General features: G+C 35.1%; 1 protein-coding gene across 1 annotated transcript; it reads right to left on the reverse strand.

The window, feature by feature from the left end:
- Positions 1 to 942: 942 nt before the first annotated feature.
- On the reverse strand, positions 943 to 27,403 carry CWC22 (CWC22 spliceosome associated protein homolog; the record flags this gene model as incomplete). The annotated part of the gene is made up of 19 exons (XM_079539420.1): positions 943 to 1,598; positions 4,923 to 5,119; positions 5,256 to 5,357; positions 6,199 to 6,326; positions 7,050 to 7,202; positions 8,413 to 8,490; positions 19,313 to 19,373; positions 19,724 to 19,805; positions 20,310 to 20,405; positions 20,795 to 20,857; positions 20,974 to 21,180; positions 21,269 to 21,404; positions 22,221 to 22,274; positions 22,677 to 22,845; positions 23,653 to 23,781; positions 24,333 to 24,590; positions 24,707 to 24,820; positions 25,686 to 25,753; positions 27,377 to 27,403. The coding sequence occupies 19 exons, from the start codon at positions 27,401 to 27,403 to the stop codon at positions 943 to 945; spliced, it is 2,778 nt and encodes a 925-aa protein (XP_079395546.1).
- Between the last annotated feature and the right edge of the window lie 202 nt (positions 27,404 to 27,605).

A 27,605-nucleotide genomic window follows, 5' to 3' on the forward strand; every position in this document is an offset into this window, starting at 1 on the left:
CAAACAATGAATGTTGAGCTAGTGCTTCAAATTACTCTTAGGTAGAACTACTTCTATATCTTCAATTGCTGGGGTTTTTTTGTTTTTGGTAAAACTTTGCTTCCAGTAAGCTTGAGCATTTCGAGCCACACAATTCAAAGCGAAGAAGATTTGAAATCTTTTCTTTCACTTTTTTTTAAAGTATAGCAGTAAGGACATTCCTTAAACATTTCCCTCAGAACTACACCTGAAGTCTACACATGACTTTAAATCAGATTCACAGTCAAAAACATCTCTTCCTCTCTGTAAGATCACAAGCGTAGATCACAAGCTTAGGATGTTATAACATTAAAAAACATTGTGAAAAGTAACACAGAACAAGTTGACACACTTTCAAAAGTGACATTTAAAATAACAAAACTGCGTTTCCAATTTTTAACTCTTGAAAAAAATAAACAAAGGTTTTCCTGAAAAATTTTGGTCAAACTTACTTCCACATTTACGAAGATGGAAGAATATGTAACTATAGAATGCATGTAGTGCTCATGCTGATGTAATTCCTTTTAAAAAGCCTTCCCATGCATCATCTATAGTATAATCTGAGATTCTTACGTTAGCTTCAGTATCTTTGATCTGTAATTAGCCAAAGTTAAAATCCAACGGTTTTATACTATAAAGTTATGAATACTTGTAAGTAAGTGACAGAAACACCCATTTCACTGAGATCTTAACTGTTTTATTCACAAAATAAACAACTTCATCTTCCCAGAGGATGAATTTAACAGAAAGACTTAAAGCAACAGTTATAAAAAAAGCAGTACTGAAAATTTGAAAAAGTCTGATAAAATTTACAAATGCAAACTACCACTTTGTACAAAATCTTTTTTAAAGAAAGTTTAGTCATTTTTTAAAATACAGTTTCAACAGCTCAGAAACGCCCATTTATTTCAAACTGTTTAGGTATTATTTTCGTCTGTGTGGGGAATTCTCCCTTCGTCTATCCTCATATTTTCTTGATTCCCTGTACTGGTCAGAGGAATGGTTGTACTTCTCTCTAAGTCTTTCTGAGCCATTTCTATATCGGTGGTCTTCTTCTTCCTCCCTTGGACTTGACTTGTTATAGGATCTCTCTCCAGACCTAGATCTTTCTCTTTTTCTACTCCGATGTCCATTATCTCTGCTCCCATGTCTATAACTTTCATCATCAGAAAAAGAAGCTCTTCTTTCTGCTTTCTTCAGTTTTGAATTGCTGTGTTTATTTTCTAGATCCTTACTTCTCTCATAGTTCCTATCTCTTCCACTATGGTAATCATCTCTGCCATTAGACTCATCCCTGTGATGGTATTTTGATATGTCATCTCTCCTATGTGCTTCGTAATCGTCTCTGCCATTAGACTCATCTCTGTACTGATATTTTGATGTGTCATCCCTCCTGTGTGCTTCTCTCATGTTTCGGTGATTCCTTTCTGACTTGCTCTCACTATCACTTTTGTCCTCTTGCCGCCTCCTTCCCACTTTCTTCTCAAGCGATTTTCTTTTCCTTTCTTGTTTTTTCCGGGAAGCTTTTTCAGATTCTCTGTTTTTCTTTTGTGTTCTCCTTCTTTTAGCTTTGGAAGCATCTGAAATTACAACAAATTATGGGAATAAGGTTCTATTTTAATCAACTATTTGATCTATTAAGGTACACCAAGAGTTATAAAGAAATACCTCTATGGAAAAACATTCCAACTTTTGTTATGTATCTGGCCAGAGGTTACAAAAATATCAGCTTTGCTTGTATCCCTCCCCTCAACCAAGGATTTCATGCAATGGGATAAAATCCACCCATTCTTTTAACTGAGCAGGTTCCGACTATTTTTAAGTGTCTGGCTGTATTATAGGCCTCATATTTTAATACGAAAAGTTCTCCCTTGAAGAGCAAGCAGACTAAGAAGCCCAGAGCTACATTATTCCTCTAAGCTTCAGCATTTGTCAGCATCTGCACTGTTACAAACCCACAAACCTCACGTGAACAACAGGCAAGGCTACACCACATCCAAAACAGTAAAAACAAGAAAATATGACCTCATGGAATAATCTTCCACACTTCATCCTATTTACCATGACTACACAGTTATCAAGAACATGACATCATTCCACTTTAGCTCTAACAAACATCAAAACCAAACTTCTTCCTCAACTTACAGAACATACAAACAAACCTGCACTTGAAAAGGAAAACATTACTAACCAGTCATATAAATGAAGTAACTCATACCAAAAGAGTAACATGCTAAACAGGAATCTGACATAACATGTAGGTCGTGAAAGACGTGCCTTCAGATTTTAAGTGCTACATACTGACAAAACTCCAACAATCAAGCTTCCCCCCTCTTCTACTCATTTGTAGCTTTGACACCTGCAGGGTTTTTATCCTTTACCTATCCAGAAGTAATGCCTGAATTCTGAGAGCCTCTACACATCATCACCTTTTTACTGACTTGATACAGAAGGACCAGGCACAGGATGTAAAGCCATACATCAAAACTATGAAAATTTCTTTCCAAAAGGTCATCTTTTCCAGACCATCCATTATCTTCAAATTGTTTACTTCACCAATTACTTTCTGGAAGAGCTTATCAGGCAAGGAGTTTAAAAACAGCAGAGAGGGAAAAAACTCTTAACACTATCCTAAGAAAGAAAAGCCAGATGAAATAGCTTCAGAAACTTTGTGGTACTGCAGCAACATAACAATGACTCTGGTTTGTTTTCAGGAATGATAGTGCTAGCTTGTCAACAATTTAAGATCAGCTTCAGAACCCTAAGAAAGGCCATAGACTACTGACTCTAGGAACCACAAGAAATAACATTACATTAACATCTACAGAGCTTTAAGAAGTCCCCAGTTTAAACTGGGCCTACATACTTGTTTCAAGTGAAAAGTGAAATCATCATGAATGCTAAAGAACAATATAAAGTTAACAAGTTTAAGAGGATGTTTTGATAAAAGCCCAGTGGTCCTTCAAAATACATAAATATACAGATATTTTAGTTATGCCACAGGTACTGAGTGAAAGCAAAGCAAAGGCAGTGTAGCTGCTTTAAACCAGTAAATATTTGCTTTTAATTTACAGAAAATATTTTTTTGTCTAATAAAACTTGGCTTTTGAAAATAATGTATAACCACCTCAGAAACAGCCTCCATATGAACCAATATCTGTATTTCTGAATGTGCAGCAGTATTTATCTCAGAGGAAGACTTTACTCTTCCTGTTTGCTCTTTATTAACAATCTGCAGATTTCTCTCAGCAGATGTGACAAAGCATTATAAGCAAACAGTGAACACTAAAGTTGCAGTCAATTACAGTTAACAATGTTTATTATATGAGCTACAGTATCACATATTTAACTGTTTCTAACCACCTTATGAAAATACTGTAGCCATAAATTGATTTAATAGTACATCAAATATCTGAGCCCTACAGAAGCTGGCTAATCTGTCTGAACTAAGGCTTGCTGGCACTCTGATTACATGCAATGACGGATCACTTTGGCTACATTTTAGAACAGTAAGCTTTTCTTTTTTTTCCCCAACGCTACCAAGGTAAAGAAGCCTTCCCTCTGTTTGCAGCTTTTTAAAAATCAAGCTATAACCAGTAAAATACCTTCATTTTGTAGCAAGCCTGACCCACATTCATAAGTGCATAGTTATCTCAAATTAGTATCCCATACACGACATTTAAGTACACAAAAATCAGAGAAAAAGCGAAACTGGGCTACTAAGATATAAAAATACAAGTTTAATGACTGTACGCCTTGATGAAGGAAGGACAAATAGTAAAAGAGAGGGTCCTAAGACTACAAAAATCAAGTGCTCACACTATCAGACTGCAGACTCGGTTGGTTTGTCACTAAGGACTTACCTCTCTGGTTCCTATCAAGCAGCTCAGCAGAGCTGCAGCTGTCTATGCAGGAACCATCTGGCTCTTTGCTGAACTAACGCCTTCTTTGACCCTATTTGACTGTGCCCTCCTCTAGCGCTTTGCTGTCATTAATGTGATAGCTTTAGGATGAAATGCAAATCAGATTTCGTAGAGGAACATTGCAAGAGGACAGAAATGCATTTCCAGACACGAGCAGTTCACACTGCTTTTATTTTATTAATCTGCATTTTCATTTCTGAGTCACATAATAAATCAAATTAATTTTGAATCAACAAGGTTCTGAACTACAGAAAGTCATGCTGTGTTATCATCTGCTCATGTTATAGGAGAGACTGTACACAGTAATTCATACTAGCAAGTACTTCACAGATTAAGCAATGTTTACAACAAATAATGATTACAACATGAAACTACATAATACTAAGTTATCAGCAAAAGCTGATTCATCCTTGAAGATTTCCCTTAAGGCAAGAACCCTCACTATATCAACACAGAAAGTCTTCCAGAGGAAGAATTAGAAACGAAGAATAAGAAATAGAATAAAACAAAACTCATTGCTAGAACTGACCAATGTTGTGTCTGATCCACAACAGGGTACATATTTACAGAAGAGGATACTAGGAGCATCAAGCTCACTCAACTAAGCAGTGGAAAAAAGAATCAGATGTTAGTACCACAGTTACCCACTAAGCATCCCACAGAGATATTAATACTAGCCCCTCCGTTCTCCACTAGACTGAAAAGACAGTTCTGTGCAACAAGTATCAACTGTGTAAGAAACTCTTCTATAAAACAGCGTTCCTCAAGTATTTAAATCTCTAAAAACGGGACTAAGATCTTCTATTTTCTGAAAGAAGTTTATATGAGCAAAAAGAAGTATTTTAAAAACATGCAATTTAAAAAATATATATTTATAAACCACAGCAACACTGTCTAGAGCTAGTTTGTAGCAATAACAGTAAGCAGAAGCATGGAAGTAAACAAAAGGTAAATAAATAGTTATAGCTAGTGCTTGAATACCTGAGTCACTGCTGTCGCTACTGCTAGATGAAGAGTCACTGCTGCTGGATGACTCTGAGCTACTGCTACTGCTGTCAGAATCAGAATCTGAAGAAGAGTCTGTTTCCGAAGATGAAGATGAATCTGATGACTCAACATCTTGTTTCTGAGTCATTATCATCTTTGGTGCATTTTTCAGATGCTCCCGTAATTCATCTCTAAGGAACAACGACAATATCATCAAAAAAAAAAAAAAAAAAAAAAAAAAAAAAGCTGCTTCCCTCTCCCACCTCCTAAGGGTGAGAGAGGCAGGGAAGGAAAGCAAATATTAAATCAAACAAAAATGTTCCTCACGTAAGTCCTCCAAGGCCAATAGAAGTGAAGAAATTGATGGCAAAGCGAGTGTTTCTTGGGTTATCCCGAGGCAGTAATCCCTCAAAGAAAGGCTGCAGTGTTCTGTTGAAAACAAACATCTAAAATAATCAGCATGCCAGTTTAGCACTAATTCTCACTGACATTAATAGACTTAAAAAGGAACTACATTACATAGCACAGTGAAAATTCTCTTCATGCATTTTTCAACACTTTCCTTGTTTATATCTGTGATGTATATTAACAAAATACTTCTGAGAGTCTAATAATGCACTGTCATAACCTGACAGTTTGAGGAGCCTGATTTTGCAAAGCCCTGAGCAGACTTGTGAAAACACAGCAGCTAGTGAAAGTAAAGGATATTACTTGATGACCATGAAGGACAAAGATCAAATTAAACAGGGCCTTAAGATGGTCTAAATTCAAGCTTACATGAACTAAAGCATCTGTTAAGTTTGTTTAACAGTCAACCCAACTAATGGGAAGCAGCTCTAGCAACCAAGATGAACGCTGCCAGAACGCAATGTATTAAAAAACCAGAAATGCTTAAAATAATGTTATTGACACGGTACTCAAGGACAAGCAACTAACCCTAGAAAAACTAGAATCAGGTCCTTTTCTTCTAAACTTTGTCAGAACAAACAGCCAAGCATACATTCTTATACAAGTTGTACTGTCTTTGGAAAAAAAAAAAAATATATAGCTTTCAAATAAATACTCTTGCACATAGCTGAACTTGTCAATGGTAGCATTCAATTTAAAGGGACTGTAAGCCTCTAATGAGTAAAGTGATACGTTAACTTATTCTTGAAAATTGCAGCTATAAAACCATCGATGTGGTTGAATTTGAAAACAGAGGTTTTATCTGTACTCTTTCCGATGAATTAATTCAACGTACTGTTTTTAAAATAAAACTTCAACTTACATGTCCTTTAGTCTTGCATTTAAATTTGGAAGTCCCATATATTCACTAAGCTCCTGAAAGAATATTTTGACAAAAATCCTACTGGAAGACGTGGTTGTTTCTTCACTCAGTATTATACACTCCAGAACCTGAAAATGTTTAGGAAAAAAACACACAAATGAAAGAAAGTATGTTCAAACTTAGCCTAAAACCCTTTGGCCTCCTGAAAAAACAAGTAAAGACTATTTATTTATTTTTGTTCACCAATGCACACTAATTCTCAGTCAAGACCTTTTCTTCCTTGAAAGGTCCGTTCTAACAAGAAATTTCTGATCATTTTTAAACTAGCAATTGTTTCAGGGTTTATCCTGTCCAAGAAAAGTCAGTGGAAGAAAAACAGGTGTGAGAACTCCTGGAAAGTTAAAGATTTGAAAAGGGTGTTCTAAAGAGGTGAGATATTTGTATTAATTTGTAGGAAAAGAGAATTATAATTACTTCTAAAGTTTCACATAAAAAGCTTGAAAATTTTCTGTATGAAGTTAATTTTAGATGATTTCTTTACATTTACTTTTTGAGAGACAGCTAATTACACTGCTGATTAGCTAAAAAAGTGTATATTTTAATCAACCAATTCCAGCTCAGCTCTGTAAAATAACAGCTCAGAGCCACTAATGAAGAACTGTGGGAGACAGAAACAGGATAGGATGTTCAATGGTGTATCTCAGAATACATTTAAAATAATTCTGTTTGCTACAAGTGCCAATAGTTCCAAAACGTTGAATGAATACTAAAACCAATTTGTTACTTATTTCTGAATTACTACAGATTAATAATTAAATAAAAAACCTTTGGCAATAGCCAGTTCTACTCACACTCCAGGGAATGGAATCAGTGTACAGCAGATGAGCAAACATCTTGGCAACATTCCTTAATTTGTTTGTTTCCAAACGATGAATGGTATCATACTGTTCCTTGAAAATAGCTTCAAAGGATTCCATATACTCTTTTTTTAACATGCAGAAACGCTGAAACAGTATTTTACAATTTAAACAACCAGATTAAGCAAAATATTAAACATGCAAATAACATATGCATAAATGACTTACGCAATGTAAATGTAATGCTGCTAATATTTATCACAAGACCTTCTGTTAAAAACTAATACTTATAGAAAACATCTCCAAACAGACACAATTGATTGCTTCCAGCAGTTTGTCAGAGCATGGAACTCATCTGCATTGCAAAGTAGTAATTAACAATTTTGACCTACAGCAAATGATTCAGCAATTTATTTTACTTCTATACATCCAGTATTCTCACTGGGCGTAACCCCTCAAATACAACTTTTTTCATGATGTCACTGAGAGGGTATTTAAGACCAGAGAGGCAGCAGGGAACACAGTGAGAGGCAAGACACTTTGGACATAAACACTGCAATGAACACTAAAAAAATTTAAAAATTAAATTAATTTTTAAAATTAAATTAAGAATTATTATTATTTTTTAATTAAAAATTAAATTAAAAAGAAATTAACAGTTATGTCCTACAGCTTTTTAACATACACATTCAAATGGCTGGTGCTTCATAACAATATCAGCAGAAATATTTCCTCAAATACTGAATTAAAAAAGAAACAAACCTACAAATGGAAGTAAACACTTCCTTTCATCAGAACTGCTTACTCTATTTGACTTAGCGAGTCAGCTCTGCCAATGTAAGAGATAGGAAGAGCTTAGGTAATTAACCATGACTACATTTGTAGTTATTTTGAGAAAAATGAAAACAACACCAAAGACCCAAGATGCTAAATGTTTACTGAAAGACAACAAATAGGGAAAACCAGGACAGCAACTAATGCTTTGTCTTATAAATAAAATCTACTAAGCAGCTGAAAGAAGAGTCTCTAAAGTCAAAACTGTTAGCATTAAGAAAAGGATCTTTCCAGTAACTCACAACACTTTTAACTTCTTTTAGTATCAATGCCTTGGCCTCCCATTTACTTCTCTACTGTAATGGAAAAATGGGAGGCCAAAAAGCATTAAAAGGAGAAAATGAGTTCTCATTTGGCATTCACTGTGCTTATTACAATCCAGATGCTAATTCAATCAATTAATATAATCATTTTCACTATAATAAAGACTATTAGTTTTACTTCTCTATTAAAATTGGTTTGACAAGAGTAAACCAAAAGAAATTATCTACCATCGAGTGTAAAATCTGAAATCAGGACTCACCCCTGCCAGTAACCCAAAGAATTTCTCATATGTTCTTTGCTGAGCGCAGCAGTCAAGTATCATGTTGCAGAGTTCTTTCTGATTTCAGAGAAAACAACATTTTCTCTAGGTAAATTTGCTGTAGCAGTACAAACATCATCACAAAGTATCAAAATATTAAAGAAACGCTCACATGGATGCCAGCTGTGAAGATATTTGCATAACTTCACTGGATAAAACAGTAGTTTTCCAAATTTCTTGTGTTTCTGAAGTTATCTCAGGGTCTATATTTGCACTTTTGGCATTTGTATTTTCTCTTATGCTTAAGCTGATGTCTTTTAATGATTCTGAGCTCACTCAATGTGTAATTTAATAACAACAGTCAAAACTACTTTATTAACTGTCTTTACCACAGAGCAGAAAAGAACACTAAATCCCTGCATCTGGAGAAAACATAGACAAAGAAATCCATATTTAATTACATCACAGGAGACCCCAGAATAACTGGTACCTTAGCAAGTGCTGGTTATCTTCATAACAAAACACCAGACTTGGAAACTAGATAGATGCACATAAATGCCTACCTTTGTGAGTAGGAACAGACAACTCATGAATGAAATCTGTATACATCTTTACAAAGATCCTAAAATAATGAGTTCAATTTTAAACTGTAACATTTCTTTATGTAGCGGGTATAATTTTACAGGTTTTTTTAGTCACAAAATAACCATCTAGTAGTTTAAGCTCAGACACATTTTTAAATCCTACTGCTAGAAAGAATGAAATAAACAAAAAAAGCAGTTGCTTTTTTTTTTTTTTAAGGAGTTTTTGCACAAAATAAACATAAAAAAGCTTAAAACCAGGAAGACCTCTTTTATCATTCTGAAATCTTATTTTTAAATAACCTTTTTCAAAAGCAACGAAAATAATTCAAAAGACTAACTTGAGCCTTGGCAAACTGATCTACGTAGGCTTCTTTTCTTACTAAGGAAGTGAGCTTGGCTGGGAGAGAACGCAGGAAGTAGAGGCAGATTGGTCTCCCAAAGCTTTTTTTTTTTTTTTTTTTTTTTTTTTTTTTTAAACACACACACACCAGTGACAGCCTGCCTTCCATCTCTCTCCAGTCCGAATGCATGTGAGCATAAGCAAACATCAGCTATGGCAGAAGATACTAGCTGCCAACTACCCAAAACAACCAGTTCCCTCCCACTCCACAAAAGGCAGCCTTGTTGGAAGAAAAGATATCTGTCCTCCTTTCTGCTCATTTCCCAGTATAATCACTCCAAGTTAATTATTGTATCACCCTCCAGCTATAGATACACATAAATGTTGTTTTCCTGACTACATAAACTGAGCAGACAGTGGCATGGCTTATGGCACAGTCACTAATACAACCAAATCAAATATTCTCATATATGCATTAAAAGCCATCAAATACTGTGTTGCAGTTTTCCCCCAATTATTGCATACTTTTCCATATGACCAACTTCACAGCGTAAATCAATTTATGACATTCCCAAATAGGTTTTAGAGTATCAGTCATGTATCTTTCACGATTATTTAAAATAAACTTTAAACTTTCCACTAAGCTTGCAATGCAAAAAGAAACATTTTGCCCATCACAAACTGTACTCAGAAGAAACAGCAAACCAACCACATTTAACAAGAAGAAATAATCCCTTCCAAATACTGAGGCAGCAACGTATGAAAGAGAAACCTAAGTTTGTTTAAAGGCATTCTTTTCAACACTGTCACACTGGGTTAGCTTGATATATTAAAATGCATATTAACTTTTTATATTATCCTGCTTTACAGTAATGCTTCAGGTAATCAGTTTTTAAACAATAAAAAGGGGTAAAGTGCTGATGCCATTGCTAATAAAGTCAGCAAGATTTGAAAAACAAATTACTTCTTTTCCTCATCTTAAATGCAATTACAATACTGGTATCCCCTGTGGTTTACAGTAATTAAATATTTTAACATTTTAATTAAATATTACAATGATTTCTAGGAGGGTATCTTGAATAACCACATGCATGAAAATAGCTTTGCCCATAGACATCCTTGCCAGTGTTATCAAAACAACTCAAGGTTAGGTCTACAGTAACTGTCTTTCAGATTAAAAATTAACAAACTTGAAAATGATTTAATTATTTTTTGAGAGATGTAACAAGTTCACAAAACAATTCCAGCTTCAATTATAGCTTTAAAAGGTTAGTTAACTTGTTTTGTTGCTTCCAGTGCTAACGTTTCTAAAGATGATTAAGGTGAGGAAAGCTTGTGGGTTTTACTGCAGCATTTGCTTTAAAGAATGTAACAAGCGCTTCCCAGTTTTGAAGACACTTTGTGTACTGTGCTGTCCAAAGCCTTTCATACAATGACAAGCAAGCAAGCATCCAGATTTGGTCAGATATTAAGTACAGCTATCTTGTCATGAAGTAAATAAATACTTCAAAAAAATACCTGATGTCCAATACAGAACGAGCGATATCTTTTGTGAAGATCTTTACCTCAATACTGTATTATGGAAAAATGCCACTTCCCAAAACTGCTGAGATGGAAAATAAGGAGAAAGACTTCTCTACATACACTGTATTTCCCCAAGTTCTCACTTGAACAATTCCTGATCAAGCAGGATAATGGGTTGGATGGACTTAAGTGCAGCCTTGCAGGGAGATTATCTTTTTTAAACCAGCATTACTGCTTTAAAGAACAAGCATACCCTTGCTACTCTACTCTATTAAACTAGCTTCACACATAAGGGCTAAATAACTTCAGAAAGAGAAGTTAACTCAGTTTTCTCACTCCTTTCTGATTCTGTGTTTCTTCTTACACTATATATTTTTTTCTTTCATTCATTCTCCTTTGTTTCTTGCTGTGATCTCTTTCTGTAAGAGCCACTCCTCCTATTTCAGAGTTAACCCACAGCTGTTCTCCAAGGAGGCCGCTTTGCTCCTCCTTCCCTAGCTGGAAGCGATGACATTTCCCCTCTCCTTCCTTGCAGCCATGCAGTTCTGTTCCTGCACTGACTATACAAGCTGTATACAATCTGAAGCAACCGTGAGATATCCCTTATCCACAGACTACTAGTTCTTTTTAAAACATACAAGTTCCCATGCTAGTACATGTGTTTCTATGATCATGTAATGAACTAAAAGAACCAATATGCTGGAAACAAAATTAGTAAGGGATATAGGCTGGTTTACACCAGTGTGAAATTACCTAAAATCAGCATCTTGTTTTTGTACATTGTTGCAGTGTTTTCACAGATGCTGTTCCTCATTCTTTTCTATTTTATTCCAGCTCAAGTTTATTTTACTACCTTTAAGTTTTCCCTACAATGGTAGGGAAATGTAGTGCAACTTACATATGCCTATTTTTTCCAGCATCTCTCTCTTCCTTCCCTCAGTTCTCAGAATTATTGCACAGAGCCAAGGCTGACAAAGGGATAGAAGGTGCTTCAGTAGCAGGTGGTCTGGCAAACTGCACATAATGCTTTTGGCAGTTCCAGGTCTGTCCTCTATTAGGTCAGCTGACAGTTATTCTTCAACTTCCATTATCCCTTTGCCTACTTTTTTTTTTTTTTTTTTTTTTTAAAAAACCTCAGTTTGTTTTATGATTGGAGAATTGTATGATTAAAGTTGAACATACTCATCAGAAGACAATTAGACCTACAGGATTTTATGTAGGAAGAAAAAACTGCATATAAGGACACACATGTATTTAATTGTGCTGCTTTAAATCTGCTTCCCGCTACAAGTCTGCAGCACACATGGAAGGCTCTAGTAAAACAATACATTGAAGCCACACAGCATATGCTTCCTTTCAGCCTCAAAGGTACGCGTGCAAAAATTAAGTAACGCCACTGAGGTGATGTGGGCAATTCCATCTTCACAGCTTAAATGCATACACAGAAGTTTGCAAGATCAAAGCCTAGCCAGAACTCTAGCTAGCACCAGATACTAGTAATACAGAATATCACCTCCTCTTCTATATTTTTATTTTGTAGATGGACGTGTATACCAAAATAAACACAGAAAGGGCAATGAGCTTCACACCTAGATAATGAAATCAGCTATTTTTACATCATTAACATTTTTATTAATGATAAAAATATGCAGTTAGAGGAAACCTATGTTTTTTGTATTTATTGGAAACATTTTAATAAGAACATCACCTGCCACAGTTACAAAATGCATGCATCCTATTAAAAAAAGAATTTAAGTCTAGACACTTCAGAGAATTGCAAAAAAAAATTAAAAAAAGCTAGCATTTTCTCATTCAAAAGATAAACGAGTCAAATGCTGGCACCTTCTAATAAATTTCATGTATTTTAAAAAGCACATTTTAAAATGTAAGTTAGGTTTCTGGGAATTCATTCATAATATACATGGCTTAGAAGTTCCCCTTAATTTGTTACTATTTATTTCCAAGAGATACTTTCAATAATCCAGCTACACAATTAGTTATTTTCTTCTGCAAATTCAGTTCCTCCATGATCCTGAAGCCTGAACATGTAACCCCTGTTCAGGTCATGACAGAAACCTCAGGTCAAACAAAGCACCTAGTTCATTCCCACCTACTTAACTCTGTTTAGGAACTGCTTGCATTTTTAAATATGTAATCTACATATTAACTGGAGGGAAAGGAAGAAAGTAGATAAACTGGTTCCATAAAGGGCATTTTTCAGATTTTATCTCAAGATCCACATTCTGCAGTTATACGTGCGTTTCTGATGTAACTTGGGGGATTATACTGATGTCAATGGCACTGCATGGTGCACACAGTAAAGCCACAGAACAAGACCCCATCTATTAAAATTTTATATTTTAAATGTAATACAGTGTTTAGAAGCAGGTTTTTTTGCACTTAGTCTTCTGAGGATCTTACATGTGTAAAAACCGGATCAAAAATACAGCATAACTCATACGAACTTAAATTAGTGTAAAATGGTCAGATAGTAACCTAGTATAAACAAGCATTCAAATCAAAACTTCTACTTGAAAAACATCACAAAATCAAATTTCTAGTGGAAGTGTGGACCCATCTCAAACAAACACAAGCCTACTGGTAACACTGATCGTTCTTTCTCTCCTCAATACCTTTTCAAGTCGCCTAAGGAATAGACCTGAATCCGAGAAACAATTTATCATCTACCCACCATGGAATACTCTAGACATCAATTCACAGGGCACATAACCTAACCTATCCATCCTACGTACTGAAAGAATACACTATAAATCAAAGGACTGTTAGAGGCATTCCTAGGATCCTACAGATTGTAAAAAGACAGCCAAACAAAAAAACCCCCATCATTATGCCCTATATTAGTTATTGTCTCTCAAAGGAAACTGCATCAAGCCAAGTCCTATTTCAACACAAGTCTGAAATAAACTGAAGGCTCCACGAAATAAACAAATAAAATGATAGTCCTGCTACAAAAGACAGGGAATGGCATGGAAAGACTTAAGGATGATCATGTATTACAGACAGTAGCAAGGCTGTGAATTACCAAGGTGCAGCTGCCAAACCAACCAGCTGGGATGCCCCACATTTGACAAAAGTAAACCAATGAATCTCTGAAATCACTGACTTGATCAGAACGGAGTTATCAGATTTAGATCATCCCTCTCCATACCAGCTTCTTGGACTCTGTTTTCACTGAATGTCAAGTCAAAATAAGTACTCCTGCTCTCTTCAAAACTAAATTAAGAAATAGCACAAGCAAGACACTCTCACCCTCCCCCCCTCCCCCCCCACCCCAAAGTAGGACTGCTTTGAGGAAGTGTGACTCCATCCTGTAAAAATGAAAATGTGTCAAATGCATGCATAAGTCTTTCAAGGGTGTGCTTAAAAAAACTTCTCATATCAAGTAAAAGAAATAAATCCTATGACCCATTATTTTTGTTTTTGTATAGCCACACTGAAGGTCAGATATTGTTACAGAAGAGGCCCTAATTTAGTTCAGCAAAGTTCCAAGTGTTGCTGTATACAGATTCAATTTACATCGTAATCATTGGGAAGAACAAACCAAGCCTTTCTGTTTTATCCAAATTCTTGAAGAGCAAGAACAATATATTTTTTCTCCCTGAGAAAGACTGAAGAATAAAGTAAGAATCCTTTATGAGCTCAGCTTGAATGATGCTTCAGTCCATTTTAACTAAGTATTCTGTAAGCAGTAAAATCTTTCAAAAAAAAAAAAAAAAAAAAAAAAAAAAAAAAAAAAAAAAAAAAAAAAGAGAATCCAAACCCCAAATGCATTCATGCATTCCACATGGATTACACATGGATTCATTCCACATACACATTTCACTAAAGAAGGAGCAATTCTCCAGGTAAGTACTTGCCACTCCTATCTAGATCTGAACTACCATGAAGAAATCATTTTCTTTCAACTAAAAGCATCAGAAACAGAAACACACTCTCTTTCAAGAGCAGAGGTAACAAAACCTGGTAAGGGAAAAAAAGTGAAAAGCCCATATCTGACATTTTTCATTGGGCTTGGTTTTTTTTTTTTCCCTTTTTCTTTTTTTTCCTGTAAGTGTTTTGAAGCCAGAAGAACTGGTAATATCACATTCCTCTACTACAGTTTTAACTTAAATTTTCTTCTTTGGCAGTGCATTGGATTCACACCATTTTAACACAGATAATAACAGCACTTTAAGAACAGAAGTAGTTCTCTCTGCCAAGATCAAACATATGCCCAAAGCAGAAACTGAAAAGCTTGTTTAGAACAGCTTGTCACAGGCTGTAGTACAGACTACAACAAAGCTCTTCAACTTTTGATCTGCACACTTCAGTTGGGTCTAAAAAAAAGCAAAAAACAACAACAAAAAAACCCCGAAAAACAAGAAAATGCACTCAAATAAAAGGGTTTCTTGAGCTTTAACAATGGCTTTCATTGCTTTTTTTGCTGTGGATTTGACTCACATCAGTATGTTTGTTCTGATCCTTAGCATTAGAAGTAGTACTTAACTATTTGGAATATCAAATTCAAACTTTTATTCTCATTATTTTTCTGCTTTTAAGGTAAAAAAAAAAATAATAATACAATGAAGATTTGAAATATATTTACAGTAAAAAAAAAAAAAAAAAAAAAAAAAAAAAAAAAGCCTGCTTTTCTTGAGCGTTTTTGTAAATCCAACTGAGGCCCGAGATCAAAAGTTGAAAGCTGGGCAAGAAAACTGCTTGTAAGCTTGCAAGAGAAAACTGTGCAGTTATTTTTAAATGAAGAATAGAACACAGAGGTAGAAAAACTTCTCTGTCGAAAAGAAAGGGCATGAAATAAAAGGTGCAGATGAGTATTCTTAGAAGAGGGGATATGTAGCTGGAGACTAAAAATTAACTATGCAAATTAGACAGAAATGGATGATGTTTGTGCTCAAAGGCATTCATTATTTCTGAAAAAGGATTTCAGTTCATAGCAGAATGAAAAACGTCTTGATTTCAAGCCACAGCACAGCAACTTAATAAAGAATAAATAAGATTGCCAGCATTCCCATCAACACCGAGTCACACCTATACTGTAATGCCATAAGGCCTTATTAGGTTGTTCTGCTCCATAGATGATCCATTTGAACCTTAAAGCTCTTCTGCACGTGAGATCAGTGTGGTAGACCCATGACAGGTCTGGTAGTGCATTAAGCACTTCTGTCACAAAGCAGTTGATGTGACACAATCTGTAATTCAACCGCTGACAAAAACTGCTAAATTTAAACCTGAAGTCAGCCCTACTCTATCATGTCTGAAGTCTCTGCACACAAAGATTTGAGACAAATGCCTGAAACTAATTAAGACTTTATTAGTCTCAAAACTGTCATTCACGTCTGTCTTCAGGTTTCAAATACTCTTAGTAGTTTTTAGGTAGCATTTCACAATCCATTACTCAAAACTGTGGAATACAGTCTTACGGACAAAATTAATGAAAGCTGGTTTTTATTTGATAAAGTCTTCTGGAAGGAAGAAATTGACATTTAACATAATTAGAAAACAAATTTTGCAATGAAAACTTTAAGTTTTCCAATTTTTAAAAAGTAAAAACCATACTGAATGACATTAGAATTAACTCTAATATGCCCATCTCGTAATAATTGCCACTCATAGTGGGGCTGGCACGGAGCATGTGCTTTACAGGGTCTTCATTATATCAGAACTGAGGCCAGCATAAAGGTTTTACGGAAGAGCAATCAACTAACCATGGCATCACCACCTCTCCTACATGCAAACGAAGCTGCAATTTCCTTACATGAACAAACATGAGTTTATCAAACATTTCAGAAATGTATCAAGAATGGTTAAAGCTTCGAATCATAAGATGTGAAAAAAATGTTGGGCAAGATCCAGCATCTTCCTGAAAAACAGGTTCATGGAACTTTCATTTAAGGGAAAACCAAACAAACAAAAAAAAAGAAAGGGCAGAGGGACAGGGAGCTTTATGGCTAAAAAAAATTCATCCTGTGACTTGTTTCAACTATGGAAGTAGTGAGAATAATTTCAAAAAGGCTTCATTTAAGAAGGTACGGGATATAAGAGAATTTTTGTTTAGAAATACAGGGTCAAATCAGACAGAAATGCCCTGCCATCCATTTAGCACATGGACAGATCTGAGGTGCATAAATCCTTTTATAACTTCAGTATCTACATCTGATTGTCCTTTCCACTCTCACACTGATCAGGAAACTGTATCTTCCTTCTCCACTATAAAACACTGCTTAGGAGCTGTAAGCCCATACGAGTCAAAGCTCTCACATTTTTTATTAAGGTAAAATAAAAAGTAATGATTACTATTAGGGAATGAAAACAGCACAAAGAGGAGGTGGCATCTTATGAAAAGATGCAGATTTACATCAGTTGTACTCAGCCATGAACTGCAGGAATTTCTGCAACTAGTATGAATGATACCAGTTTGATACAGTTGATAGCAGTTTATCTCTTTTCATAAAACAATGCGTACATACACACAAAACGCCAACAAGAATTCTTCAGCATTTAACCTAAAGGCATCTAATTAATAGTAATTAGAACAGAACCCTAGTTATATGGATCACATAACATTTTTTTTTTTTAATAGGATGCTTATGCTAACTGCAGCCAATAATCTATGCACCACAAATTTTAATATTCAAATACAAAAATTCGTATTAGTCTGCATGTAATTCTTTACAGAGAGTGTTAAAAGTTGATACTAAAATCTGTGACGATTAGAGAAATTTGAACACTTAAGTAATGACAGGAAAAAATATACTGGAATGAAACATTAGGAAAACAGAGTAGCGCTGTCCAGAGACATAACCAGACAGCTGACAGGATATCATGTTCTGTACCCCTCCATCAATTGTTCTTTAAAAATACATCAGTAAGTAGAAACATTCCAGAGATTAAGTCTTGATGGTAAAAAGCTGCCATACTGTAGTCAACATTATATTTTGTTTGATTACTAGTAGTTCCATATACAGACTGTTAGAAAATCTAATTTATCCATCATTTTATAAGTCTCAAAACTAGATCTGGAAGTTCCTTTCAGAGCTTTCCTACAAAATTAAGAATAATAACTTCTGCTTTTGCAATGCAGCAGAAAAACATGTATTTACCCATTTCTTTTGCATACAGTCATATTCTTACATTTTTTAAATTGTGATTGATAGTAGAAATATAAAATTTCTCAAAGCTCACACTTTTATATTTCTACAAAGCACTTCACAGGGTTATGTAATAAAAAAAGATTAACACTTGGTAAAAGGACCACATAAGTATGAGAGAAATAACACATTAAATTCATCTCTGTTTATCTGCTTATTTTCATTTGTGAGTAAGGCAACCCACAAAAGCAGAAGAAAATAACCTAATGCCCAATACTGAGTCAAACCTCACAAAATACCTAGTTTTCTGAACTGAAGTGGTAGAAAAGTCTATTTCTTTCCACACTTCAGATTCTGATTAATGCAGGTTTTTCTTTTAAATATATATTTTTTCCTTGCAGTTCTTGACCATAGAACAGATGATAGCTGAGACACAGCAGTGGGATTAAACACCAGCAGTTGAGAATCAGTCATCAAACCAATTACTAAAGCAGTGATGCTCAAGTTATATCTACACTGTATAACATAGCTTCTGCATTCCTGACTGTTCTCTACTCTTTATAGCTGAATTGATTTTCTGCAACACAGCATTTTTTCCCCAACTACTCAGGAATTCTTCAGGTTATGGCTTCACTGGAACCCAGAATCCTATCAATGCTTTGTATTGCATTTAGGCAGCGTTGAATCATTTCATGCACAAAATTAAAGAATCAAATAAGACAAAAACATAGCAGTCACCTGAAACTTTTAAATTACTTTTATGTAAATTGTTTGCTGGCTAAAGGACAATTTCCCTTACTTGAGAACACATCTGATGATCTCCAAGACTGCAACTAAGCATCCATACACAGATTGCTTTAAATCAATACACAATATTACTAGGAAGAAAAACCAACACAACACCAAAAACTGAAAGCAATGACATGATTCATTCTTTTAATACCAATCTGTATTTCAAGTCCTACTGACAAACTCCACAGCTGCCCGAAAATACCTCCAACTCCATTCTCTTTCAGAGTCAGAGTTCTGAAAATGTCTTCCAAGTTACGGTACTTTTGTTATAGGATAACCATTTTCCAACAGTCCTACCAACCAATCTTTTCAGGCTTTAAACAAATATTTTAAACTGCTTGTCAGCAAGGAGCAATTACACAAAAGAAACGTGTTAAGAAATATGTCAGCCTACATGCCCTAAAGGTTTAAAGACATATTGAGGAAAAACAGCTATAAGGAGACACTGTCATTCATTTACTTGCCACACAAGTTAGGTCCCTGGACAAGTAAGGATTCTCAATACCACACAACTACTTCACATTAATAGCAACAACACAAAATAAGCTTACTGTTTGACTTTCAGGAAAATCCATCTTCAGCAATTTGTGAGCACATTCTTCAAAGTCTAAGCTGCAATAAGAAAAAAAAAAATTCTTCTTATCTGAGCAATATACAGCTGTACTAAAACACCTGAAAATCACTGACTTTTGTTCACTTGAAAATTTTGATTACAGCAATACTCATAGAAAAGTCCTAGTGCAGTAACTTGTATTATTGTATTGTAGAACAAAGATTTTTGTTTGAAATGATGATTTAAGAACCCACTGTCAAAATAACAGTTAATTTTCTACCTTATAAATCAAGTTCCATATGATATTTTTTAAAAAAACGATGCTAAAGCAGGATTTAAAAAAAGAAGAGAATTCAAATTCGGTCACATCAAAAGAAATGCAATTGCGTATAAATTATATCATGTTTACCTTGACTGAATAGCAAGATAAATGGTACGACGGAAGGAAACCAGGTTGATTTCTGTTTTGTCATGGACAGTAACTTTCTGGCCTATGAAAGAAACACAGTTTGGAAATAACAAAACATTATAAAAAATATGACTTAATATCTATGTATCTCTTAGAACGTATCTATTTTTATTAGGTCTGCAACACATCTGTGTAAAAATACCTTTTGTAGAAATACTTAAGATTTAGGCAGTATTGTGTTTGTATATTTATTTCTACCAAAGTAAAGAATTTAAAATCAATGTTCACTTTATCTATGACTAACAGGTAAATATTTAGAGATACAGCAGAGATACAGAAAGCCTCCCTTTAAATTTTCACTCTTATGCTATGTGCTAGTATTAAACACTTAGATCTGGAAATAATTGCAGATTAAAGCAGTGTTCTTATTTTATAAAATGTGCAACAGAAGTTCAAGCTTTCCTTTACAGTTTAACTTACAAAAAAGAAAAACAGAAAACGTGCACACAAAACAATTCCAACAATCAAACATAAGACAAAAAAAACTCCAAAACGATCACCAGTAAGTTGCCAGTCACACACTTACCATCTTCATCCTCCTCTTCATCTTCATCTTCCTCTTCATCACTACTTCCAGCCTCCTGATCTGGTTCAGACTCACTGTCACCTTCATCAAGGATTTCTGAAAGAGCAGATTAAAGGTGTACAGAACATAATAATTCAGTTACCAAAACAATTGATCTAACATCTGAGATTGAAAGGATGTCTCAGGCAAAGAAGGTATGCCACAACTGGCTAAAAACATAGCTGTAGGGACAATACTGAGGAAAGGGAGAGGAGTATGTCAGAAAGGAGTACGATGAATTGAAAGGCAGTTATCTGAAAAACAAATGCCACCTGAAGTTAAACAATAAGACTTGTAATGATAGTTGGGTAACTAAATAGCATACAAAATACACAAAGTACATCAACACATATTTTACATATAGCATGCACATATATCACATATAATAGAATACATCTATTATGTATAAAACATGTACACCTGTACACATACACATGTACACCTACCTTTCTTGAGCGCTTTGTATTTCTCTTCATTTTCCATAAAGTTGGGATCCATCTTGAAAACATCTTTAAAATAAAAATGAGTCTTTAAAACACGAAATGAAAATAAGGCTGTATATCAAATCTTCAGTCTGTTTTTGTGTGAAATATAATCATGGAAAATATTTCTATTTCTAACTTACTAAGAACATCCTCTGGGTTGTATTCATCTTCTAAAGGCAACATATGAGTAAACTGATCTTCCTCTTCCACTAGATCTAATCCCTCTGGAATGATTGGATGATCCTTGAAGCCATCCTTCCGTACAGCAAACATAACTTCTATCATGTACTGAACACGCATGTCAATTTTAGACTCGTGGAGAATGTGTCGAAGACGGTCAAAGATTGCTTTGGAAAAAACAAAATATTTAATATGGACAAGGACTGAACATAACACAAACAAGAAAAGGCTAATATATTGGCTCATTATACTTACCATTAATACCTCTAGGAGAAACTTCTGTTAGCTTGAGCCCACTCTCCTTAAGAAATCCAATTGCTACTTCAATACTGTCATCAGTAGGCCTTTCAAGAAGCAAGGTGAGCATTTCCAAACATAAAACCTCATGAGCCTTTAGAAAGAATATCAGTAAAGAACCAGAATTTACAATATTTCTTTGAGGATGTCACACCATTTGTTTAATCACACAAAGAAGGCAACACGGGACAAAACTAATTAAGAGGTTGTCAACATTTCATACACAATTTAGCTATTTATATTTACACTATCTTCACAGTGAACATGACTATACTTTTGAAATATGAGTACATTCTAATAAACATTTCACCATTACTGAAAAAAAACCAACAGAATGCATTTATACAAACAAATAAAATAATACTTAGCTTACTAAAACTAGTTTTAGTATTGCATAGTCTTTCAAAATAACCGCAAGAAGTAATGTTTCAAACTGAAGTATCTTATACACCAGGGATAGAAACCCTGGTACTTCTAACACAGAAGATGGTGAAACAAGGAAAGATACAAATTTGATTCAATTGATTCTGATCCTGTCTACAGACTTAATCATCTTTGTATGAGATTACAGTGCTGCAAGAAAATTCCATTTAGTATCTGCAGGAATTCATTTGCTTTCTATCACAAGCTATCAGAACAGTATCCCAAACATATACATAAAGTTTTGGGAAGCTCTCAGACATTAAGTGCAGCGGCAAGAGATGAGAACATCACAGCCATATTATCAGACTAAATCTCTTTTCTAGAAAGTCCCAACAACTTACAGCAAGTACTGACAGGAAATCTGAACTCAGTTTTCCCATAATTTATGGAAAAGGAGAAGTAAATTCACTTGAGCTACCACTATCTTGAAGCTAAAATAAATAGAAAGCCATATAAAAAATGAGCAAGTGAAAACAAAGTAACATACCACATTCTGATTCATCAAATGCGCAACAAACTTTGAAGATGTCAGACAGAGTTGCTGCAAAAGAAATAAACGACTGGAAACTGTAACATCTTACATGAAAGAAACACTTCCAAGTGAGACATTCTATACTATCAATTTGTGCTTCTCAGTCAAATTAAGACATGAAAATAACTATTTTGGTATACTGGCAATTATTCTACCATTAGGACTGCATACGTCCAAGTAAAATATAAAAATAGCATCACAATTCCAAGCTGAAATCAGTAGCCAAGCCTTCACAATACACGAGTGCTACTTTATTTAATGTACTCATGGTAGGTGAAGCATAATGATACAATACAAACCACAGGTCATGGCTGTGCACCTTTGAAATACCTAACTTGAATACACTCAGTACAAAATTACTCAGCAGAGTTGCAAGTTTTAGCATTTTGTTTCTTCACATTTTTTACATACCTTATCATTTCTGCGATATCCTTTGCGAAAATTTAATATCAACCTCTTGAGAATCAATTCACCAATATTTGGAAACTTTGAATTAATAATTGCCACAAGAGCCGCATAAACATGGGTAAAAATTGGAGAGGCACCCTGAGCTTGCAAAATGGATCTAGACAGCAATCCCCTGCAAATATACACAAGTTTAAGAATAAAATTTGTCATATAATAAAACAATGTTTTCACCCATTATGTATCACAAAATAGGACTGCATTGTTTGAATAGTTAGAAAGGTGCTATGTGGTCATTTTCTAACAGTTGTTTACTGCAAAGCCCAGGAGGAAAAAAAAAAAAAAAAACCCTCAAAATGTGACTCTTTAAAGTACTACTTACTACAGGGTTAATAAACGGAATAGAACTCATTTGATACGTGTATAAAGGAATACTTGGTTTTAAAACTATTAGCTACAAATGCAAATTAAATTAGTCTGGTTATGATCATATTTACTTGTACAATCACCATGACTTATAACTGCTAGAATCATAGAAATATCTAATAGCTAAATAGCCTTTTCTCCACATTACAATGGGAAAGATGAAGGTGGTAAACAGATCAGTCAGATAATTGTAGTAGTGTTTTGGCTAAAAATATTTACTTCAGATAAAGTCCAGGAACACAGAAAGAAATAGACAGGCACATGTAAATTGCAAGTCATTCAAGTAAAATCAATAGATAAGCTAAAATAAAAAGGAAACATGCTATCTGCTCTACTGTCTTATTCTTCCAAGCACGTACTCCTTCCTCTACCCCTCTGCTCCCAGCCCCTTTCCTCAAGCAGGGTAGTCCTCTGCAAAGGAAAATATAGCCATAGGAAAATATAAGCTTTTAAAGTCAGATTAGTCACCATACACTAAACATACAGTGATGCAAGAATGTACAATATACATATTTACAGAAAAAAAAAAAGTTGACTTAAATATTTCAACATTTACCTTCCTCGAACAATATTCTCCTGAAGCAGCTCATGAATAATATTTTCTATATTAGAAACGTTTACTTTATTGACGAGACCGTTGATGGACTTCTTCAAGGCTTCCCAACTCATCCTCTGATATGCCAAGCTATTCAAAAGCATCACAGATTAGTAAAGCATAAATTTGTGGCAGCGCTGTTATATATACAAAAATGTGAAGATGCAATATATTAAATAAAAAAAACTAAGAAAATATTCACAGATATAAAGATATATCACCAGATATTCACAGATATAAAGACTAGCTCACAATTATACATTAAATGACTACAAACCCACCAAACCAACATGGCATGCCAAAATGTAATTCCCCACAGATGTGGTAAAACCCAGAATGTTTGTCTTTTAACGGCATTAGGAAAAAAAAAGCCTGTTTATGCTCTGTATCCTACTTTTCCATTAAGAGCAGAAGTGGAGAGGGTCATAGTCTGATTTGTTATTCTTGTTGTTGTCTGTTTGGCTAGCATTTTGTTTTCCTCAGAGACAGGTTGGAAAGAGAAAATGACTTAAGAAAAATGGCTCTCATTTTTTTTCTGATCAGAAAGGTATCTCAAGAAGTGTCCCACTTATATCAACGTTCCTTAAAACCCTTCATAGTTTTGTTTTTCAGGACGAATTCTAATGTTACCTTCAACTCACCTGTTTTTATCAGTAATTTGTTCTTGCATCATCCTGAGCTTGGCAGGTGGAATATATGCACCACCTGTGCGAGTAAGGATTGGATCCACTTCTTCTTTCTTCTTCTTTGAAGTAGCCTCTTCATGAGTATTTGAGCCCTGAACTGTTGACCTCTCTGGACTCCTATGATCAGGGGAAGAGAGTCTTCTCTTCCTCCTTCGATCATAATCTCTTTCTTCCCACTTTTCATAGTATCTGTCTCTCCCTCTCTCCATCCTTCTAAAAAGACAAAAAAAAAAAAAAAAAGAAAAAAAGAAAAAAAGAAGCTGTTTTCCTCTTTTGTTGTTTAAAGTGAGTACCTTCATAGGAATTGAAAAACAGGTCTTAGTATTCACCTTTCTGAAGATCTGTCATCATAATACTCCCTTCTTGAATATTCTTGATCGTATCTGCTGTCATCAGAATATCTTCTTCTTCTGGGAGATGGAGACCTGTCACGCTCTACATCCCTATTCACAAACCAAGACACAAAATTCTCAGTAAAAGGATTAGAGAAACTATACTATTAATAACTACCTGCAATGCAATCTGTTACATACACACCAACAATTCCAATTCTGCACTGCACTCTTAGTATGTGCATCACTCAAAAACAAGATGTTCCCTTTATAAATTGTTGCCAGACAGCAAAAAAAAAAAAAAAAAAAAAAAAAAAAAAAGAAAAGAAAGAAATCAATAGAATCACCTTAAAAGGAAGCACCTCCTACCATGTGGGATAAACGCTAAATGTCAGTAACATCAATCACCAAAGGCAAGTGCCACACCGCATTTCTTGAAACTCACGTATTCACTTCAGCTACTTTTGAGGTGGTGCATGAAACAGACACCACTAAAAATGATTGCCTTTGGTACAAGATGCCTTACTCCAATTCAAATATGAAATATAGGTAAACTGCTAGTGCTTCATCTCCTGCATCAGTAGACTATGCTTCAAACAATACTTGTACACCTCTTGCTGGACTCCATAATCTTGCTATAAACATCAGTACTGTTCCACAAAAGAAGGTGTTATCTAATTTCCATTTTCAAGATCCCTGAGATTTTAACTGAGAATTTTAGACTGAAAGTATTTAGTCTTAATTACAAATCTATTTAACTACTGCTTTTTATACACGCAAGTATTTTATTAAACCTGCAATTATTTTTCACAGCTGTTATGGTAGCGTATAAAATCATACTATATTCAGTTTTCACCTTTGTTGTTTGTTTTAATTTTTCTCTCCCTAGAAGGTGTGTACATACATACATACATACATACATACATACACACACACACACACACAATCACAGGGAACATAAATCAATCATTTCTACCTGTCCTCTGGAGTCAAACTTCTGTGCCGTGGACTGTATTTTTCTTTCTTTTCATGACTGGACCCATGCTTTAATAAAAGAGAAAAAAAATCCAACTTCAAAGACATAAAACAACTAGTGTGAACGCACACATATACGTATAGACATCAAGGCATATGATGGCTTTAGCCCGCTACATATTTATAAGAAGCAATGTTCATCAAATAAAGCTAATAGCAGTCTGACTTATCACAAGGAGAGCTGCTTCTAAATAACACATACTTAAGCAGCTGCTACAGGATACTCCAGATGCTAAGTTTTTACCATGATTTCAAGAGGCTGAACACAGATGAAAAATCATACAGGTTACTAAAAGAAATTACAAACTGGATGAGACTGAGTATTTTCACAGTTTACTCTGCTTCTACAGGGCATTTGCTATGGATTAGTCAGAGACTAGGCAAAATCAACCTTCAGTCTTTGTTCCTTTACTGTTTTCTTTATCCATACATCCTTTTATACTTTGTTGTATCATGTGCAACACTGTTTACAGACATCTACCAGTCCTTGTTTAGCAAACGGCAAGTGTATCTTCCCTCTTCTAAAGATTCTTTTTACTTTTTAATTAAAAAAACTCTCATTTTTTTCTAGCCATTGTATGTTTTCTCACTGAATCATTCCTAGCTTCATAAATTTGACATGTGTAAATTTAATACGCATAGTAACAACATGAAAAAGGTGGTTTTTTGGGGGGATAATGAGTTCTCATGAGCTCCACAGCATTTGCCTTGGCCCAAGTAGACTAACAGACAAGGGTTCATAGGAGTAAAACAATGTTACTGATGTGTCTGTCTCTGGGAGTTCTCAGGTATCCCTGCAAAAGCAACTATTTTGCTGAATAACTTATTTCCCTCAGCTTTTCCTGACCAGGCTTCCTGTCACAGGTTACAGTATCCCTCCCAGCCCATTCCCAAAGCACCCAAAGAACCTACCTGACTAAGTCACTCATTTCTAGAGGTGAGAGAGCACTACTATAATCACTTGGTCAGGAAAACTTGAGGACATACCCATGCTCAATACCAAAGGATATTTGAGCATCCCTATCAAAAACTACTTTGGCAAGAAAGGCTGGAATGTAACTAAGAGCAAAACAGCCCAGGCAGGGTTGAACACAAAAACCCCAAGAAAGCTAGTGATGAAAATGTCACTCAAATTCAGTAAAATTCTAGTGAAAACAAATGTGGTATTTCTACACCCCATTTTTTCTCATTGCTTGCCAAGAAATCAGCCCTCCCACCCTCCCAGCCACTCAGAACTGTGCTGTACAACCTTTAAAGCTGAAGTTCAACTTCCACGCTAAGAAACGCAGCTGACACAGTAACTTATACTTCCTTTTCTTCTTAACATCATCATTACAGTTTCAGCACCCTTTTTCCCCATTTCCCAGCCCTTATGTTCTCAGTTGAGCCACCATTCAGCCACTTTTGTTTTACTACCATTATGTAGTGCCAATAATGTTCAGAACTTCCATTGCAAGGACAGCATGCATCAGCCACTATAACTGACTGTCTTAACAGTAACACCTCTGTTGTCAACGGCTGCCATCACCACTGTCTGCCTTACAACAAGCGTTCTATTTAATACAACATCAACAGAAATCTAGCCACTGGCAAGAAGAGAATAATACACGACGTAAGCTTCAGGGCACTTACGTTTATTTGTGTCACCCTGCTCTTCATCTCCACTTCTGCTATTTATACAAAACTCTGAACGTGCAGCGAGAAAATCCAAAGCGGTGACCAGTTCACCCAGAACGTTTCATCTACAATACAGAGAAGACAGCAAGGATTTTACATTGCACAACACAAACGTTACATTGCCGTGCCGCAGGCCCAGCCGCGCGGCTCCCGCCCCTTCCGCCCGCCCCCCCTCCGAGCCGCG

This window comes from Tetrao urogallus, assembly GCF_951394365.1.
Source record: "Tetrao urogallus genome assembly, chromosome: 8".
Lineage (NCBI taxonomy): Eukaryota > Metazoa > Chordata > Aves > Galliformes > Phasianidae > Tetrao > Tetrao urogallus.